At 44.5% G+C, this 21,578-nt stretch overlaps 1 protein-coding gene across 1 annotated transcript in view; it reads right to left on the bottom strand.

Moving 5' to 3' along the window:
* LOC124596435 (C-type mannose receptor 2-like) overlaps positions 1 to 21,131 on the bottom strand; it is a 30,321-nt gene extending 9,190 nt beyond the window's left edge. Inside the window, exons 1-3 of the mRNA XM_047135570.1 lie at positions 21,107 to 21,131; positions 9,279 to 9,530; positions 5,189 to 5,578 (exon numbers count right to left, since the gene is read on the bottom strand). Of these exons, the coding sequence (XP_046991526.1) occupies positions 5,189 to 5,578; positions 9,279 to 9,530; positions 21,107 to 21,125 (661 nt within the window). The 5' untranslated portion in view covers positions 21,126 to 21,131. The remainder of the gene's footprint in view (positions 1 to 5,188; positions 5,579 to 9,278; positions 9,531 to 21,106) is intronic.
* Between the last annotated feature and the right edge of the window lie 447 nt (positions 21,132 to 21,578).

The raw sequence follows: 21,578 nt of genomic DNA, 5'->3' as shown, positions 1-21,578 counted from the left end.
ACTACATAATCAAAAGTATCTGGACCCTTGATAGTGAACCTTAATCTGAGGTGTGTCTATCATTCGCCTTTATGGCGGGTTCGACTCTGCTGGAGACAGTTTTAATGTTGTGTCTGAACGTCTCGGAAGGAGTGGCAGGCCATTACTCGTCAAAAGCCAAAACAAGAGTAGGTAGTCATGTTCGATGCCGGAGGCTGCAACGTCGTCGACCTTCCTACACATCCGACAGGCGTTCCATTGTTGTTGGGTCTCTGGCCAGAGCAGTCCAATTCAACAGTGTTATTGTCCTCACATACGCATTCTCATTCTGACAAAAAAACCATAGTCACCGATTTGTTCCTATACTGTACACAATACAGTAAAATGTCTTTATATCTTCCCACATTTAACGCTTTCTTAAGCGCTGTAAACATCCACATACCGCCGCCTCCTCTGTAGTTCTGTAATGTCACTATACACGATGGCGGGTGAAGTTATCCAGGTATTTGTCAATTCCAAACCTTCCGTCGGAGTGCCAAAAGGTACAGCGTGTTTCATCGCTCCAAATCATTTCTTTCCAGTCTCCATTTTCCAGTGGCGTCACTTCAAGCGTCTCGTACCACTGTCTACAGGAATGGATGGCTTAAGGAGATGCTCGACCGCTGTACCACATTCCCTTTAACTCCCTGCGCACTGCTGCTGGCATTTTGAAACTCGCGAGTGATTTCACGTGATTTTTTGCAGCCATTCACTTTAATTGCTCTGTGGTCCTTACCAGTCACTACATGAGGTCTTCCTGGTATTGGTTTAGCTTTGGTTGTTCGTTCGCGTTTCCGCTGTACAGTTGCATCAACAACGGTCGACTTGGGCAGCTTCAGAGGGGCTGAAATGGCACTGATGAGACTGTTACTCAGGTGTAATCTACTGTCTAGTTCACGTTCGAAGTCAATGAGCTGTCTTGAGCTACCTGTTACTGCTTCTCTACTGCCAAGATAGTACTCCCGCCTCCTTTTATACTGGCGGTTGCGCCTCTCGTGATTTATAGTAGTCAGTTCCGCTTTACATCACATGGTGTACCCTCATACACACGTGGCGTGCTCAAGTTCCCACGGCTTCTGGAAATCGACAGACTGCTTTGATCATTTGCCAGCTCCTTGTTTCTAACTGGCCCCGTTAGACTCTGAGAGATTCCACAGTTAAGTACCTACTGATAACTTTGGTTAATGGTCCATCCCACGTTGTCCACTCTGCAGTTACGTGCCAAAACATACCGGGTGATCAAAAAGTAAGTATAAATTTGAAATCTTAATAAACCACGGAATAATGTAGATAGAGAGGTAAAAATTGACGCACGTGCTTGGAATGACATGGGGTTTTATTAGAACAAAAAAAAAGGTTATAAAATGTCCGACACATGGCGCTGGACAGCAAAACGTCAGTGACTGCGCATGACAATCGTGTGTAAAAGGAGCTGTAATGAGAGAGACAATGAGACGCGCCAGCTGTCGCAGCATTTTGACGTTACCTGAAAAGGCGCTTTTAGTGAAGCTGTATTATCACAATGGGGAATGTGCTAGTTCAGCGTTACGATCCTATCGCCATAGGAAGGGGATTCGAAGGGGTAAAGGTCCGTTGACAAATGCAGCTATGGCGAGAATGATTTCGAAGTTCGAAGCCACGGGTTGTTTAGACGATAGACCCCGTAGTGGCCGACCGAGCACAAGGCGTAGTGCTGCTGAGACAGTTCAGGAAGAAATGGAGACTGTAGCGGGTTCGTCTATGCACGGGAAAGTCAGCGCTCGTGCAGTCGCACGTCGCACCGGCATTCCATACACTACGGTTTGGTTGGCACTTAGGCGTACCCTCCGATGCTATCCGTACAAAATCCATCAGCATCATGAACTGTTACCTGGCGATTTAGTGGCGCGGAGGGCATTTGCGGTGTGGGAGTTTCAAAAGATGATAGAAGATGACGATTGGTTGAGTAACGTTTTGTGGACCGACGAAGCTCATTTCACGCTCCGAGGGTCTGTCAACGCCCACAACTGCAGAATTTGGGCTACCGAAAATCCTAGAACTGTCGTGGAAACTCCACTGCGCGACAAGAAAGTCACAGTATGGGTTGGATTTACCACATATACCGTTATCGGGCCTTTTTTCTTCAAGGAATTGCGTGATTCTGGTTTTGCAACTGCTACCGTGACGGGTGAGAGGTACGCCGATATGTTACAGAAATGCATCATTCCCAGCCTGGCTGATAAACACCTGCTGGATCGTACGATGTTTATACAGGATGGCGCTCCAGCCCATATTGCTAGACACATGAAAGATCTCTTGGGCGCGTCGTTTGGTGATGATCGTGTACTCAGCCGCCACTTTCGTCATGCTTGGCGTCCCAGGTCCCCAGACCTCAGTCCGTGCCATTATTGGCTTTGGGGTTACCTGAAGTCGCAAGTGTATCGTGATCGATCGACATCTCTAGGGATGCTGAAAGACAACATCCGACGCCAATGCCTCACCATAACTCCGGACATGCTTTACAGTGCTGTTCACAACATTGTTCCTCGACTACAGCTGTTGTTGAGGAATGATGCTGGACATATTGAGCATTTCCTGTAAAGAATGTCATCTTTGCTTTGTCTTACTTTGTTACGCTAATTATTGCTATTCGGATCAGGCGAAGCGCCATCTGTTGGACAATTTTTGAACTTTTGTCTTTTTTTGGTTCTCATAAAATCCCATGTCATTCCAAGCATGTGTGTCAATTTGTACCGCTCTATCTACATTATTCAGTGATTTATTCAGTTTTCAAATTTATACTGAGTTTTTGATCACCCGGTTGATTCGGAGGCACCTTGCTTAGTTTGATTCTCACGGCGGGACTGCTATAGATAGCTAAGAATCTCAACTACTACTGCTATGCTGATACAGGAAAAAGGAAAGAGGGAAAATCGTGTTTTTAATTCCATAAAATTGGAGCTATTTCTCGAAACTGATTGAGCTACTTCGCTTTTATTGTGTGTGGGAGCTTAATTTGCAGTGCGTTTTGGAACATGTTGTCAAGTTAACAGCCGATACTTTTCAGTACAGAAGATTGAGGCTACCACTGTACTCTGATCCACGAAATATTTCGATTCGCGCATGTCACGAGGCACGGACGTGGATTGCATTGTTGCCGATTCCAAGCGATAGTTGCGTACGCGCAAGTCGGTGCTTTGAACTTGAAGAGAGCGTGTTTCCAGCAAATTATGTCTCTCGCTATCTTACATATGAAATAGAAATTCACTAAGCAACTCGCTACGAACACGTTTAATATTAGCCTTAGCTACGGCATTCACTGCAGAGCGCTCACAACAATACTGAGTGCTCATTGGCTGTCGGAGAATGCGTGACGTAGGGCACAGAACAAGCCTAAACTCGACCGCCATCATTCGTGAGTCCAATTGTAATGATTGTTCCTCTCGCCTCGTTGTTACAGTTAAGAACTAATGTTAAACTTGAGTGGCTTCATGGAATACATGAATTTCCATTAATTTAGCCACCAACCATGTTAGTACTGTAAAATGTCCGCAGCTCGTGGTCTAGCGGCTAGCATTGCTGCCTCTGGATCACGGGGTCACAGGTTAGATTCCTGGCCGGGTCGTGGATTTTCTCCATCGGGGTCTGGGTATTTGTGCTCTCCGCATCATTCCATCATCATTCGTGAAAGTGACGAGTGTAGACTGTGTAAAGATTTGGGTTTTGTACGGGCGCTGATAGCCGCGCATTTGAGCGCCCTGCAAACCAAACATCACCAGTATTCTGGCATGACAATAATCAGTGATATGCTTAGTCCAAAAGTCCAAAAGTTCTGTAAAATCTTGCATTGTGGGCTATGCAATGATCTGTAGTCACAAGTTTTGTTTTTTCTTTTTAACTATAGAACAGATTCCTTCCATTTAAGTTGAGTCTATAGGGTATTGTTATTAAATATCTGACTGATGCATAAGAGTACAGTAAAACGTTGTTCTGAGCTAAATGAAGTCCTAGTTATTTTTCATTCCATAGCCATCTTCCGCAGCTGCTGTTAAAAACAATTGTTACTGGTGTCTCTGTCTTACGCTTACAGCAATTAAATAAACGCGTTTCACTTTTATTTGCAAAAAAGCACCTTCTGTGGTCATTCTGAAACTATGGATACATATGTTCGCAAATTTTTTGGTTTAGGTTAAAAACCGTATTTTTTTTATAGAGAGCACGTGCAATTTTCTTTCAGTGTTTCTGCCTCTTGTTCACATACTCTATAAATCAGTGTTTCATTACACATATATACAAAGTTTCTTCCGAGGTCAACCTCCGGTAACAAAGAAGGAAGATACAGTGGTTTGAAGAATATGTGTAAGTAAACTGCACGCCAGGTTTATAAATGAAATACTGTTTTTAATCTAAAACAACTGAATATGTTCAAATATGTTCCATATTTGCAGTATGACCACAGAAGATGCTTTGTAAATATAACTGAAAAGCGTCTGTGTAAAATTCTCTTTAAGTAAGTGCAGTAATCTAAAGGTGGAGAACCCAATAATAATTTAAGAACTTTTTATTTATTATGTAATCCTTGAATCTCAGAGAATATAGTTCCAGCACTAGAAATAATAACAAACTTTACTGGTTTTCTGTGCTGCATTTTGGAGTGTAGACGTCAAGGATCAATCAGAACACGTTATATGTGGGGTGTAATGGATATAAGTGCAGATATTTCTTTGATGACTAAGGAACGTGTACTGAACAACTTTACATCAGTATTTACGTCATTTACAGATTAATAATTATAACGAATAAAAGTATTTTCTTTAGGTTAGTAAGTACCTCTAAGTACAAGAGCAAACCATGAACACTTATTTTCCCTTGGGCAGCATATCGGGTGTTGAAGTGTGGATGCGTGGACGCAAAACGGTTTGTCTATACCGACAGGTATTGCCCACTTAGTAGTGGATTATGACTGTGTAGAAAACATTGTACAGGAAACCTCCGGTCCTAAAAGATTGTATTTGAAGACTGTTCGACATAGAGAACACAGTGCTAAGCGTACATATTAAGGTACTACATATAACAATATCCACGCTTACACCTCCGATATAGCTCCGATACAGCTGCAGTACTACGCTACTTTGGATGAGATGTTTCGAGTAGCCGATGGAATCACTCAGGAAGTACATAATATACGAACCTGTTTCAGTAACGAAGTCACCTTCAACAGCCTCATCCGTGAAGCCAGTTAGGTAGAACTCATATTTCGGCTCGAGGAGGCTCAGTAGAGCCTCACCACGGCGCCACGTGTCAATGACAGCGAGCGTAGCGTTCTCGGAACGGCACACCTTGGCTGCCTCTGCGTACACTCTTTTCTCCGTGTGCACCTTGTAGAAGCGGCTTGCGTCGTCCAGCCAGACATAGGTAGGTGGTACGCCCACCGAAAGCCTGCGCTCGCAGAAGAATGGCGCTGGATTCTCGCAATTCACGTCGTTCGATAAACCGACAATATTGAAGTCGACACAGTCCTCCTTATCTCCATAATTGTCGGGCTGATTAGGCTGCCATGGAAGATACGACACAGGTCGACCTGGAGTAGTACAGGAGTTTCGTTAAGAAACAGCTTTAGGTTAGCCATCGTAAACATAGGTCGCAGTAGAAGTCGTGCGGCAGCTATTACAAAAGAACAAGACAAATGATCTTGGGCGCAGTGGAGCAGCAAAATAACATTAGGAAAGCTGACGTATGCTAAAGTAGATCTGCACTTTACTTGTGTTTTTCTTGAGATTGTTTGGAGTGGAAATAAAACTACTATAATAAAAATGCTATACATTTATCAGCGGTCTCACTGAATTTGAAAAGCAGCTGTAGAAGAACTACAAATCCTGACAGTTGTAGCGGCCTGGAGTAGTGATCGCTAAGGTTGGTGGACAGGCTGGCTGTGATAAGATTTCTGCAGTTCGCCACCTTGGGCGTGGCTGCAGCAGTTTGGCCGCAGTTGACAGGCGCTGGGCCGGTTATAGGTGCCCAAGGCGGCAGCCTCCAGACCAATCACAGGCAGCGAGCGGCCTGCTGCTAATGAAGCGGCTTGCGGCTGTACAAGACTGCTGACTCACCTCGACACATGGACTGGCGTGAACTTCCTTTCGTCGCTAGCACTTGGCGATTACAGTTAACAGGTATCTGTTCCCACGTAGTATGAAATAGATTTTTAAATACGTGGCGCGCATCACCAATGATGCAACACATCTAAAAAGGCCATAGGCCGAAATTGGCCAGTAATGTCACTATACATTACTCACCAATTTCGGCCTGTGGCTATATATATATATATATATATATATATATATATATAAATGGTGTTACAAAAAGGTACGGCCAAACTTTCAGGAAACATTCCTCACACACAAAGAAAGAAAATAAGTTATATGGACATGTGTCCGGAAACGCTTACTTTCCATGTTAGAGCTCATTTTATTACTTCTCTTCAAATAACATTAATCATGGAATGGAAACACACAGCAACGGAACGCGCCACCGTGACTTCAAACACTTTCTTACAGGAAATGTTCAAAATGTCCTCCGTTAGCGAGGATACATGCATCCACCCCCCCGTCGCATGGAATCCCTGATGCGCTGATGCAGCCCTGGAGAATGGCGTATTGTATCACAGCCGTCCACAATACGAGCACGAAGAGTCTCTACATTTGGTACCGGGATTGCGTAGAGAAGAGCTTTCAAATGCCCCCATAACTGAAAGTCAAGAGGGTTGAGGTCAGGAGAGCGTGGAGGCCATGGAATTGGTCCGCCTCTACCAATCCATCGATCACCGAATCTGTTGTTGAGAAGCGTACGAACACTTCGACTGAAATGTGCAGGAGCTCCATCGTGCATGAACCACATGTTGTGTCGTACTTGTAAAGGCACATGTTCTAGCAGCACAGGTAGAGTATCCCGTATGAAATCATGATAACGTGCTCCATTGAGCGTAGGTGGAAGAACATGGGGTCCAGTCAAGAGATCTCCAACAATGCCTGCCCAAACGGTTACAGAAAATCTGTGTTGATGATTTGATTGCACAATTGCGTGCGGATTCTCGTCAGCCCACCTATGTTGATTGTGAAAATTTACAATTTGATCACGTTGGAATGAAACTAAAATGAGCTCTAACATGGAAATTAAGCGTCTCCTGACACATGTCCACATAACATCTTTTCTTTATTTGTGTGTGAGGAATGTTTCCTGCAAGTTTCTGGATCTACAAGAACAGAAGAAATCTTGACCTGTGTTAGTCCTTGGATGTGTGTCACACCAAACACATTTAACGTATTTTGTCATGTCCAATATTTATTATTTCTTAATAAAATGATGTGTGAGCAAAGTTCAATACAGATAGAGCAAACGCTCGAATGTCGGTCATTTCCTTGACGAAAAGTTCTTGGTTTTCCAAAATGGTGGCAGTAACCACGACGTTCTCATGGGCGTCATGTTTATTACACCTGCACAGTTTCTATTGCTGTACAAATAACGCGGACAGTTGGAAAATTGTAGTATGTGCCATGTTATTGTGATGTCATACAACGCAGGCCATCCTGGGAGCACCGAAAGAGAAGTCCACGTTAAAAATGGTTCAAATGGCTCTTAGCACTGTGAGACTCAAGTTCTGAGGTCATCAGTCCCCTAGAACTTAGAACTACTTAAACCTAACTAACCTAAGGACATCACACACATCCATGCCCGAGGCAGGATTCGAACATGCGACCGTAGCGGTCGCGTGGGTCCAGACTGAAGCGCCTAGAACCGCTCGGCCACTCCAGCCGGTAAGTCGACGTTAAAAGCCAGCGCAGCGTCGGCGAGAGAACTGTAGCAGAGCATAGTATGATGTGGAACGTCAGGCTCTTCGAGAGTGGTCTGTTTTAAACACACCCTGACATCAACAGCCGTGTCCATGTGACCGTTTACTGGTGCCTCCTGTCGCCCGTTACTGAAGTTCTCAGCATCGATGGCCGTACGTTATGAACCTCACTATCTCCCAGCAAAGTGTTGAGATGGTACATTTACTATCACATTTATAGTAGTTGGGTTGCTGCCCCTTTGACCAGGCTAAGGAACAACAGGGTTTTGTGTGATTAGCACGTGTGGGAGTTTGTGCTCCATTCTCTGTATGGCCGTGCCTCGCATGCTGTTCTCTCGGCGTGTAAATGTAACGTGGAATTCCATACCGAACTTAGTTGCTAACCTTCGTCCCCAGTGACAAGTTTCGCATGGATCCTTATTTTCTACATTCCTTTATTATCCTTTTCCAATAGGCGCTGGTTGAGCACATCAATTTAGTGTTCTCAAAATCTAACGTATGTGCTGAACTTAGTTTGTGCTCGGCCGCTGCTGATTTCTTTGTGTGTCCCAAGCCCTCACACTTATGACGCGGCTCGTAAACTTTCGGGATATAACCCCGAATTTGTCCGTTGCAACAGTGGCCAAGTTGAAAGGGGTTGCCTATATTTGACTGGTACGTAAAGGTTCAGTATATCCTTGGCCGAGAAAAAATACTTCTGCCTTCACTAGTGATCAGAAGATGGCTTTCACGTTGCATTTTCCAAGTATCTTCATGGTACTGACTGAGCGTAGTATCACTTAGAATGCTGTTTATTAGACTCAGAATCCGGAAGACCCTACCACATACAGCAAGATGGAGATAGTGCCTCCCCTAAGCACATAAATATAAAAGCATTCGCAAAATCTCAACACTAGACCACATGTTGGTGAGTATCAAACACATCGAAACGTCACGGTGAAAACTAAATCTCGGTGGTCGTACGAAGGTTTTAACAGCACTCCTCGCGATTATAAGTCCAGTGTCGCAACCACTGCACGATTTCGTCTGTTCTCAGTTATGTGGGAATTATTATTTCAGTAGTATAAGTAAAAGCTGACTCTACGAATATTTGATAGGTTTCCCATTAGCAACGAAATATGTTACATATACGAGTGAAAAAGTATACGGCAATCTGATGGGATCTTCAAGCATCCTATAGACATTTCTCCAGGTATTCCATGGAATATAGCACATTTTATGCATCGTTTTATGTTACCTGAATTTGAAGAAATCTTATTGTAAGAAAATGTATCTCCTCTCAATCAAAGTAAAACAACAGCAAACTTAAACCCAGTCAAGGAAAGATAAGCATACACAAAGGTAAACAATGACTGTGACCTACAGGATTTTAAACAGCATGCCTAATTAATGAACTGGAACATTGCAGAAGCCAAAACACTGTAGGCGACTTTACCATGTATATCCAGGAATACACCCTCGCTGACTTGATCTGTGACTCCAATGTTGGCGTACCATATCCCCTGCACAGTGGAGAAGATGCGCCTCAGCCCATTGAAGGCATTCTGGTCTGGCGGTACTGCCAGCTGTGCTCCCTCGTCCTCGCAGGTCTTCTTGGCCGCCGGCCACGTCATGAATATGCGGGACAGCCTGATGAGTGCGTAGCCTGGTACGTAGCGGTAGCCCCGCGGAGTGTCCAGCACCTCAGCTGAAACAGCACAGTTCAATATCGATGCATTTCACCCTAGGTCCGATACGCATCATTGTGGTGTAAGACACCGGTAAATGATAGTCGCACTGCACAGCTCACATCATTAACGAGTATTGGTACTTGAAGACGCCACGATATTATAGGAGAAGAAGGCGTACCCGCCTTACAGTTTATAAAACAGTAGACAATATTGCTATTAACATCAGTGTTGTGTGGTGGAGTTCTGAACTTTACTACTAGCAACAGTGATACCTTGCAGCTTGGTAACGGCTGGGTAACCGTAGCACTCGTCCGTGGACCTAAAGTTGACAGTTCCAGGGCTAGAAAGTTTTAACAGCCTGGACGTCATCGCTTATCGGACATTTCACATCGCAGATGTCTACAATAGAGATATGGGTAAATCATATTACCTGCCGTCCATGGCTTTCGTTCTGAGGACCAACAATCATCGTAAAATAAGGGAATCTGAAGTTCTCATAGTTCGCTTTCGTGTCCTCACCGCCCAGCAGCGAAGTATTACAGTAAGTATCCCAGGATGTATCTAGTATCAACCATGTGTTTAAGAATGCAAGTGAATTCACTGCAGAGATAAAAGAGGGCCATATCCCTGACAATCTTAGGCTCTGCTACTTAGATGAAACTATCTGTACATAAATGTTACTGTTCTGGAACGCATCGAGAAACTAAAGGAAGTCCTTTTACACCATTGAGAACTAAGGATGCTAGAGGTCACTCAACTGAATGAAATACTGTCATTTATGTTTTCTCAAAATTACTTCACATGCAACACTTCATTTGGCAAACAATATGGAACACTCAAATTGCGTCAAGAATCAATACATCGGTTCCAGCCGACTTGTCTCCAAGGGTCTATTGCTGCCTCGAACACCTATGGTCGTTCTCCTGTGAGTCTAGATTTTCGAATCCGACGCAAAATGATAGTTAATTGTAACGTTCAGGGCCTTGTAATGACGATGGAACACTCAAATTGCGTCGAGATTCAATACATCTTCCTCCAGCCGACTTGTCTCCAAGGGGATATTGCTGTCTCGGGCACCATGTGATCCTTCTCCTGTGAGTCTGGATTTTCGAATCCGACGCAAAAATGATAGTTAATTGTAACATTCAGGGCCTCCTAATGACGATGGAACACTCAAATAGCGTCGCGATCCAATACATCGTCCTCCAGCCGACTTGTCTCCAAGGGTCCTATTGCTGCCTCGGGCACCTTATGGTCGTTCTCCTGTGAGTCTAGATTTTCGAATATTACGCAAAATTGATAGTTAATTGTAACGTTCGGGGGCTTCTAATGACGATGGAACACTCAATTTGGGTGTCGAGATTCAATACATCGGCCTCCAGCCGACTTGTCTCCAAGGAGGAATGGTAGAAACGATGGGTTCGATGACGGTTTGGATGTACCGTGCACTATTCAGTGTCCCCTCGACGATCACCAGTGGTGTACGGCCAGTGTAGGAGATCGCTCCCCACACCATGATGCCGGGTGTTGGCCCTGTGTGCCTCGGTCGTATGCAGTCCTGATTGTGGCGCTCACCTGCACGGCGCCAAACACGAATATGACCATCATTGGCACCAAGGCAGAAGCGACTCTCATCGCTGAAGACGACACGTCTCCATTCGTCCCTCCATTCACGCCTGTCGCGACAGCACTGGAGGCGGGCTGCACGATGTTGGGGCGTGAGCGGAAGACGGCCTAACGGTGTGCGGGACCGTAGCCCAGCTTCATGGAGACGGTTGCGAATGGTCCTCGCCGATACCCCAGGAGCAACAGTGTCCCTAATTTGCTGGGAAGTGGCGGTGCTGTCCCCTACGGCACTGCGTAGGATCCTACGGTCTTGGCGTGCATCCGTGCGTCGCTGCGGTCCGGTCCCAGGTCGACGGGCACGTGCACCTTCCGCCGACCACTGGCGACAACATCGATGTACTGTGGAGACCTCACGCCCCACGTGTTGAGCAATTCGGCGGTACGTCCACCCGGCCTCCCACATGCCCACTATACGCCCTCGCTCAAAGTCCGTCAACTGCACATACGGTTCACGTCCACGCTGTCGCGGCATGCTACCAGTGTTAAAGACTGCGATGGAGCTCCGTATGCCACGGCAAACTGGCTGACACTGACGGCGGCGGTGCACAAATGCTGCGCAGCTACCGCCATTCGACGGCCAACACCGCGGTTCCTGGTGTGTCCGCTGTGCCGTGCGTGTGATCATTGCTTGTACAGCCCTCTCGCAGTGTCCGGAGCAAGTATGGTGGGTCTGACACACCGGTGTCAATGTGTTCTTTTTTCCATTTCCAGGAGTGTATATATGCATATGATTCAATTTTGATCGACGCTACACATTTGACGGAAATCGAGAAGAGGTTTAAGCATTGCGCCGCATGTTAAATAAACAGTATCCCTACGTGAAATTTACTATTGAAAATGATGAAGAAGGGTGGACATCCATATCAGGTTGTAATTATTATTTGCATATTTTCTGGGAGCCAACAACAACAGACGTAATCAAATATTATAAATCTTGTCTTTCAGAGAAATACTAATTTGTATGCTTCCAGTCAGTGATTCACAGACTACTTGGACCATCGAAGTCATCTGAAGACATCACAATGAACCGAAAATCCTGAGACATATTGTTCATAATTATCGGTATGGCCCTAAGTCAGAAAACAAGTGAGCACTAAGATAATTATAGTCATAGAAAATACTTGTAAGCACGAAAACACTCTCTGTTTTATTACTGTAAAGAAGAGATCCAAATATACTACCATCCGATGTCAGCTCAGAACATCAAATAGATTGAACCACCTTCTTTTAAAACAAGTAATTTTTCAATTGAATTCAAATCTTACAGTCCCCTGGGTAAGAATTTACAGTATACTATTTAAAAATAAAACAATATATGACCTACAAGATGTATACGAGATTACTTTTGCCAATTTTTTAACACTTCTGCATACAAGGAATGGACATAAATGTGGAAACATCAGTAACACAATACATTACCATGCCTAATACGGTGTAGGAAAAGAGTTGACATTCAAAAGAGGTTCCATTTGTCTGCAAATGGATAAATGCAGATCCTGCATCATTTTCAAGGGAATATTAGGATGGTCGGACAAATGAAAACCGAACAGCCGCCACAACGGGACCACAGAATGGGTCCATTCAAAAGTAGTCATACACTCTTTATGACATTTAGCCCACTGGGAGACGAGACGATCAATTCTGGTTTCGTAGGAAGCGGGATGCTCCTGATGGATCACAACTGCGCACACAGTTACACTTCCGTATCCGGCTGAAACCAACATCTACAAATATCTTTCTTCAAGTCGGCTAAGATGCGAAAATCACTCGCCGAAACATCCGTACTCTACGGGAGATGTTGCAGTGTTCCCTAACGAATTCGCAGGAGCGTAGCCTTCAACCGATCTGCTATGTTGGAGTGGATGTTATCGTGCAACAGGATGATCCATCCGGCAGCATTCCGACAGCAGGAGAGCAAACGGTAAAGCAAAAAATGGAAACATCCCATTGTCCCCTGCCAAAGAAATCCATAGCTGTTCACAGAAGTAACGGAAAAGTCATGACAACTTCTTTCTTTGACTGTAGGAGCCTTCTGCTCGTCGAGTTCCTCGAACTTGGAACATCAATAAATGCGCAGCGTTATGAATTTGCAGAAACTGCGACGCACCACAAACTCAAAACGCCCGCCCCCACAGTGCCAATCGGCTAGGCTTCAGCGATTTCGCTAGAAAACACTGCAACATCCTGTGTGCAGTCCTTAACCTTCACCTCCATATCTTTGGCGACCTGAAGAAAGACATGCAAGGACATCGGTTTCAGACGGATGCGGAAATGCAAGGGTAGGTGCGGTTGTGGATTCGTCAGCGGGCGACCGCGTTCTACGAAACAGGAACTGATCGTCTCTTCTTCCAGTGGGATAAATGTCTTTACACGTGGGGTAATTACTTCTGAATGGAAACAGTCCGTGGTCCTGTTGTGGTGGGTGTGCAGTTTTCATTTTCCTGCCCCGTTTATACCTTTCTTCCTGCAAAATAGCGCCAAGTTTAGGTAACGGTGATATAACTGGATAGCGATCACACATCCTTCTCTCCGAAGGTTCAATAATAATGAGATCTGGTGTGGTAGCGGTCCGGGGAAATGTGAAATTCATCTTCATGCTCAGAAATCCAATTTTGGACTATGCGAGCTGTGTGGACGGGGGACCTGTCGTCTGGGAACACAGTATCACTATTGGGGAACAAAGATTGTAGCATGGGATGGGCCTGATCAAGCAAAATGCGACATTACAAAGCAACGATGTCGGGGCCCAGGGAACAACTCTGTTAGAAGGTGGAAATCTTGTGAAACAAGACCTATACAGCCAAATGTCATTTCTCTGTTGCTCCATCGTCCAGGTCTTATGGCCTCGGCATTAAGTTTTCTTGTCACGGGTGTTTGAATCACTGATGAGTGGTTCTGGAATTCCAGCTTGCTCTGCAGTTCCCTGTGTTGGATCTCCCTTCGCGTTGTTTTGGCGCTGACAGAATTTTGGAGGGCGACATTCAGTTCTGCAATCACTTTTACAGCTGTCGTCCTACTTTGCGTCACAAGCTTCTTTAATTATCTTAGTGGACGGTGATTATCCGCTTTTTCTATGTGTGGTATAAATCTTCGATGCTGTACCTCTTGAAACACTGAACGTTTCGGTTACCTTGGTTATGGAAGCACCCACCATTCGAGCAACAGTAGTTTCATCACGTTAGAATTCAGTTATCTGAGACGTAATACACTCAAAACTTCACACAACACCGCTCTGACCACGAATGACACTAGCAACGGGTGCCGTTCGCGCTCAAAACAGCAGTGCAAACTACAACGGTGGCTGCCATCTGCAGTTATGTTCAAGCATGCATTTCTTGCAGTTTTACCATATTTTGTACAACTCCTGTAGTCCACGCAAGAATAAAATTGAGAACTAACTTCTAAAAGCACAGGAACCGAAATAAGACAATTGCAGTCTGGGTACATTATAAAAAATTCGGCATATTGTTGAAAATATTAATTATCATATGACTATATATCATAATGTTAACGAAGTAAAGAACGTCTGTCTCTATGAGAAATTAGAAATATTTTCTTGCCTCAAGAACCACCCTGATAAGGTCCAGAATGTGCAGGAGGACATAAAAAACACACTTTCTTAACTTTTTTCTGATTCCATTTGGAATTAATTTTATTTTTATGTCGATTGTTGTCCACTTCAGGTGAGTAACACCATGCAAGTAGAATACAAGGCATAATGCCTTGGCGTTATGTCTATCTAGTATATGATAAACAGTCTACATGACATGTGTTAGGCAGACAATGTAAGTCAGCGATGTTGAGATGTATACAGCCCACACTGCAGCACTCGGAAAATTGTCAGTGTACTTATGAGCACCCGGTATATATATATATATATATATATATATATATATATATATACTCCTGGAAATGGAAAAAAGAACACATTGACACCGGTGTGTCAGACCCACCATACTTGCTCCGGACACTGCGAGAGGGCTGTACAAGCAATGATCACACGCACGGCACAGCGGACACACCAGGAACCGCGGTGTTGGCCGTCGAATGGCGGTAGCTGCGCAGCATTTGTGCACCGCCGCCGTCAGTGTCAGCCAGTTTGCCGTGGCATACGGAGCTCCATCGCAGTCTTTAACACTGGTAGCATGCCGCGACAGCGTGGACGTGAACCGTATGTGCAATTGATGGACTTTGAGCGAGGGCGTATAGTGGGCATGCGGGAGGCCGGGTGGACGTACCGCCGAATTGCTCAACACGTGGGGCGTGAGGTCTCCACAGTACATCGATGTTGTCGCCAGTGGTCGGCGGAAGGTGCACGTGCCCGTCGACCTGGGACCGGACCGCAGCGACGCACGGATGCACGCCAAGACCGTAGGATCCTACGCAGTGCCGTAGGGGGCCGCACCGCCACTTCCCAGCAAATTAGGGACACTGTTGCTCCTGGGGTATCGGCGAGGACCATTCGCAACCGTCTCCATGAAGCTGGGCTACGGTCCCGCACACCGTTAGGCCGTCTTCCGCTCACGCCCCAACATCGTGCAGCCCACCTCCAGTGGTGTCGCGACAGGCGTGAATGGAGGGACGAATGGAGACGTGTCGTCTTCAGCGATGAGAGTCGCTTCTGCCTTGGTGCCAATGATGGTCGTATGCGTGTTTGGCGCCGTGCAGGTGAGCGCCACAATCAGGACTGCATACGACCGAGGCACACAGGGCCAACACCCGGCATCATGGTGTGGGGAGCGATCTCCTACACTGGCCGTACACCACTGGTGATCGTCGAGGGGACACTGAATAGTGCACGGTACATCCAAACCGTCATCGAACCCATCGTTCTACCATTCCTAGACCGGCAAGGGAACTTGCTGTTCCAACAGGACAATGCACGTCCGCATGTATCCCGTGCCACCCAACGTGCTCTAGAAGGTGTAAGTCAACTACCCTGGCCAGCAAGATCTCCGGATCTGTCCCCCATTGAGCATGTTTGGGACTGGATGAAGCGTCGTCTCACGCTGTCTGCACGTCCAACACGAACGCTGGTCCAACTGAGGCGCCAGGTGGAAATGGCATGGCAAGCCGTTCCACAGGACTACATCCAGCATCTCTACGATTGTCTCCATGGGAGAATAGCAGCCTGCATTGCTGCGAAAGGTGGATATACACTGTACTAGTGCCGACATTGTGCATGCTCTGTTGCCTGTGTCTATGTGCTTGTGGTTCTGTCAGTGTGATCATGTGATGTATCTGACCCCAGGAATGTGTCAATAAAGTTTCCCCTTCCTGGGACAATGAATTCACGGTGTTCTTATTTCAATTTCCAGGAGTGTATATATGTGAAAAGAGGAAATGTGGAACACATTGTTAATGTACCACACAGGGGAGACTGTGACGCCTGAGTTCAGATGATCTGCACCTGTCGCGATCCAGAAACCTTTCGAACTGAGATGAGAACGTTCAGTAGCCTGCAACGAAGACGAGCAGGCTGTAATTTTCCAGCGTCGATCATTCACCATGGGATTTGGCTAACAATTCAAAAGTGACAAGAATAAATTCTGTGATCTAAATGACAAGAAAACGGGAAGAATAACACAAGACCCGAGCACGGACATTTGAAGGGGGTTTCCATTATACATTTCGCAGTAATTTTTTCCGTAGTTTAAGTTATACTAGGTGATTCGTACACAGCAATCTGACAGCGGATCCTGAAAGTTTGTCAGTTTTCTACTTGGTTTTCATATTTTGAATCTGATTCATGTATTCGTTCCGATGTTCAATTTCATTTTATAACATCCATAGCTTCCATTCCATGTCGGATGGTTTTCCTTTCTGTCTTTGCTCATAATGTTGAACAATTTTATGTTATCGTTACCTGATCTAAATTTCCCAGTTTGACTCGGATGCCGTCTCTTCAGACTAATTACTGCAGATAAAAGACGCCGCTTGATCATCAGAATACTGCAAGAGACCACTGTGGCCAGGGCAGTAGCGCCATGCTAAACCCAGGGGAGCAGTTTTACCAGAAGTATGATTAAAGACAAGACAGTGGACAGGACGTGAATTAAGCTGCTCTGTCTGTCACTTGTGAAGCTATGGTCACACGGAGACGGAGATGTGTGGACGGAGACGAGTAGACAGGAGCTGCCAACTGTCTGTCAATAGTCGTGTGACACCACGCCACACTGCTTGCATATTGACAAGTCACGCACACACCACAACAGCTGCATACGGCTTCGTATAAAGTCCATTCCATCATTTGGTAATACAAAACAATTACCGCCCATAGTGCTCAACTGCCTATGTCCGTGGCCAGCCAGATCGACCTTGACATATTTGAATCTGTAATTATATGCAGATAATAAATGTAACAATTTTCAAACCCTATCACCTTTTCAAAAATGGTTCAAATGGCTCTGAGCACTATGGGACTTAACATCTGTGATCATCAGTCCCCTAGAACTTAGAACTACTTAAACCTAACTAACCTAAGGACATCACACACATCCATAGGTTAGTTAGGTTTAAGTAGTTCTAAGTTCTAGGGGACTGATGACCACAGATGTTAAGTCCCATAGTGCTCAGAGCCATTTGAACTATTTGGAAGTAAAAAGTATAGAAGAAATATCCTTGAAATTCTCTACGGGCATAGATATTGCGATAATGAACAGCTCAGTAGTCAGTTCAGTTGAAGACGAAAGGACATCTCTAAAAAGGGCCATAAAAACATAGTTACAAAGAAGGTAGCTGCGAAGAAACCATGGGTAACAGAAGAAATACTTCAGCTGATCGATGAAAGAATGAGGTGGAAGAATCTTCAGGAAAATTCAGGAATAGAGAAATACAGCTCAGTCACGAATGAAATAAATGGGGAAGTGCAAGGAAGCTAAACCGAAATGGCTGCATGAAAAATGTGAAGAAATCGTTTGTCGGAAGAACTGACTGAGCATATAGGAAAGTCAAAACAACCTTCTGTGAAATTAAAAGCTACAGTGATAATAATAAGCGTGCAATGGGAATTCCACTGTTAAATGCTGGGGACACACACAGCATATAGGTGGAAATAGTACAATGGAGGCCTGTATTAGGGGGAGACTTGTCTCATGACGCGCTAGAAGAAGAAACAGAAGCAAATATAGAAGAGACAGGGGATACAGTATTAGGATCAGAATTTAAAATAGCTTTGAAAGAATTAAGTTAAAATAAGACAAACGGAATAGTAACATTCCACCAGAATATCTAAAATCGTTGAGGAAATTGGCAACAAAGCAACTACTCATGTAGGTTTGTAGAGTGTATGAGTCTGGCGATATACCATCTGATGCTTGGATAAACATCATTGCCGGCGGGAGTGGCCGTGCGGTTCTAGGCGCTACAGTCTGGAGCCGAGCGACCGCTACGGTCGCAGGTTCGAATCCTGCCTCGGGCATGGATGTGTGTGATGTCCTTAGGTTAGTTAGGTTTAATTAGTTATAAGTTCTTGGCGACTGATGACCTCAGAAGTTAAGTCGCATAGTGTTCAGAGCCATTTGAACCCATTTGAACCAAATACATCATCCACACAGTTCTGAAGACGGCAATAGTTGGTAAGTGCGACAACCAGCTTAACAACTCACTCATAAAATTGCTAACAAGAATAATACGCATAAGAATGGAAAAGAAAACTGATGATCCCTTATATGGCGAACAGTTTGGCTTTAGAAAAGGTAAGGGCAACAGACAGACAGTTCTGACGCGACTGGTATTGGAAGCTCGACTAAAAGAAAAATTAAGACACGTTTAAACGATTTGTCGACCTATAGAAAGCGTTCGTCAGTGTCAAATGGCACAAAATGTTTGAAATTCTGAGAAAAACGCGGGTACGTTGCAGGGAAAGGCGGGTAATATAAATATGTACAAGAGCGAAGGTGGAACAATAAAGTGGAAGACCAAAACGAACTGCTCGGATTAAAAAGGGTGTAAGGGATGTAGTCTTTCGCCCCTACTCTTCAATCTATCGAAGAAGCAATGATGGCAATAAAAGAAATTTTCAAGAGTGGTATTAAAATCGAAGGTAAAATGACACCAATGATAAGGTTCGCTTGTGACATTGCTGGCCTGAGTGAAAGTGAACTAGAATTACAGGATCTGCTGAATGGAATCAACAGTCTAATGAGTACACAATATGGATTGAGAGTGAATCGAAGAAAGACGAAAGTAATGAGAAGTAGCAGAAACAAGAACAGCGAGAAACAACATCGGGATTGGTGATCACGAAGCAGACGAAGTTAAGTAATTCTGTTGCCTGGGCAACAAAATAACCTATGACGGACGGAGCAAGGAGGACCTAAAAAGCAGACTAGCACTAGCAAAAAGGGCATTTCTGGCCAAGAGAAATCTGCTAATGTCAAACCTAAGCTTTAATTTGAGGAAGAAATTTATGTGAATGTATGTTTGGAACACAGCATTGTAGTTATACATGGAATGTGGGAGAATAACATAAGAAATGAGCAGGTCCACCGGAGAATCAGCGAGAAGAGGGATGTATATAAAACACTGCAAGAAGCAATGACAGGTTGACAGGACACCTGTTAAGACGTCACTTCAATGGTACTATAGGGAGCTGTAGAGGGTAAGAACTGTAGAGGAAGACAGACTGAAATACTTCCAGCAAATAATTGAAGTAGGGTGAAAGTTCTGCTCTGAGACGAAGAGATTGGCAGTGGAGAGGAATTCGTGGTGGGACGCATTAAACTAGTCAGAAGACTAATAACTCTAGAAAGAAGGAAAAAACACTGGTGCGTTTCCATTATGGGCACACTGGGAATTCGTACGCTACTGAAAAGATAAAAAGAAGGGTATTCCACGAGTATAGCCCACCTGCCAAACTAAGCCCATCGCCACACCAACGTCGAGGTCGCTTTCAAGTACAGTTCAGTCATTCTTCTTTGTATACAAAGGTTCCAATCGGTCGCCTGGCTGCTAAAACTAGGAAAACAAAACGAGTTGACCATTTATGTCGGTGAGATAGCTGCAGATGAAGATCCTCCACGGATGACGATTACCGGGGCATCGAGATATCACTCGACAGCCTGTGAGGGCACTAGTCAATTCTTGGCGTCATTTTATGTGTCATGTGATGCTTATCATAACTAGCAGAAGACCATTATATTCATATATGCAAAGGGCACTCACCTGAAGTTTCAAATGGAAAATAATGCGAGAGTAATTGCCGATGACAGAACACAGGCTTTCGGATTTGACGTTTTACCAGAATGTAGTAACAAAATTTTTTTCTGGACAGGCGTTCTAACGCTCTTCACAAGCAGTCATAAACTGTGGAGCACTGTAGCGCTCAAAGGCATTCGTGTACCAACGCTTGATATGAGGCACTGTCAGCATTGACGACACACTTATAGCATCATTATAAACGAGACTACAAATTTTCGTACACACGCTTGTTCATTTGCCCTCAGAGATAAATTTAAAATTTCGGATTTAATTCCTACCTTGGCTTTTCCTTAGAGAAGAATAAAAGCTGGAGATAAGAGATACATGGATAGTAGGCATCTGTGGATTTCCGTCCATGTTCGCACGGTATTATAGGAGGCTGATTTCTTTCCCGTTTACATATTGCATACCTTTGTTGATAAAGACGTCTCACTCGGCGACTGTAACACTTTTCAGTATGCTTCAGTAACAGGATTGGTATTTGTTAGTTATGTTCCTAATAACAAAAAGTTTCACTTATAATTTGTTAAGTGACTGATAGTGCAGGCTGTAAATAAGGGAAAATATGGACCTACTGAATCACATTCTGTAATGCCAACATGTCTTTGTTTGTGACAGTTGAGAGCTTATTTGAATAATACAGAAAGTGGTTACTAAGAAATATTTCAAGGCACCTAAGATATCGACAATGAGTCTGGTTTATCTTGGCCACAGTTGTCCATCTCTACTAAATATAACTTACTTATTGATTTCAAAATGCACTAACCTTTTTGGCAGGAAACCATAGAGGTCCCATTCTGAAAAATTACAAAAGTACCGTGATTTGTAACATGCTTCATTCTACTGTAAATTTGTTTACATAGCTACAATAAGTAATTATAAGGAGTTTAAATGCGAACATTTTTTTAGGTTAGGCTTTACCTTGACTGTTACTGACATTAAATGAAACAACAAGTTCACTGTTACCAGTCACCGATTTATAGCATTAACCAATGTATTACCCCAACCTTTAGGCAGCTAATATACGCAACATGTAATCTTAAGACCACTTGGCATGTAAATGTTTGCTCTCATATAATCACTCTTTCCTCTCTCTCTCTCCCTCTCTCTCTCTCTCTCTCTCTCTCTCTCTCTCTCTCTCTCTCACACACACACACACACACACACACACACACACACACACACACACACACACTTTCTCTCTCTCCTCCTCTCCTTCTGCCTCCAGCCCCTCACAT

The sequence above is a fragment of the Schistocerca americana genome, chromosome 2 (genome assembly GCF_021461395.2).
Source record: "Schistocerca americana isolate TAMUIC-IGC-003095 chromosome 2, iqSchAmer2.1, whole genome shotgun sequence".
In the NCBI taxonomy this organism is placed as follows: domain Eukaryota; kingdom Metazoa; phylum Arthropoda; class Insecta; order Orthoptera; family Acrididae; genus Schistocerca; species Schistocerca americana.
Note: the sequence above shows the minus strand (reverse complement) of the source record. Positions and strands in the feature narration are given on the sequence as shown.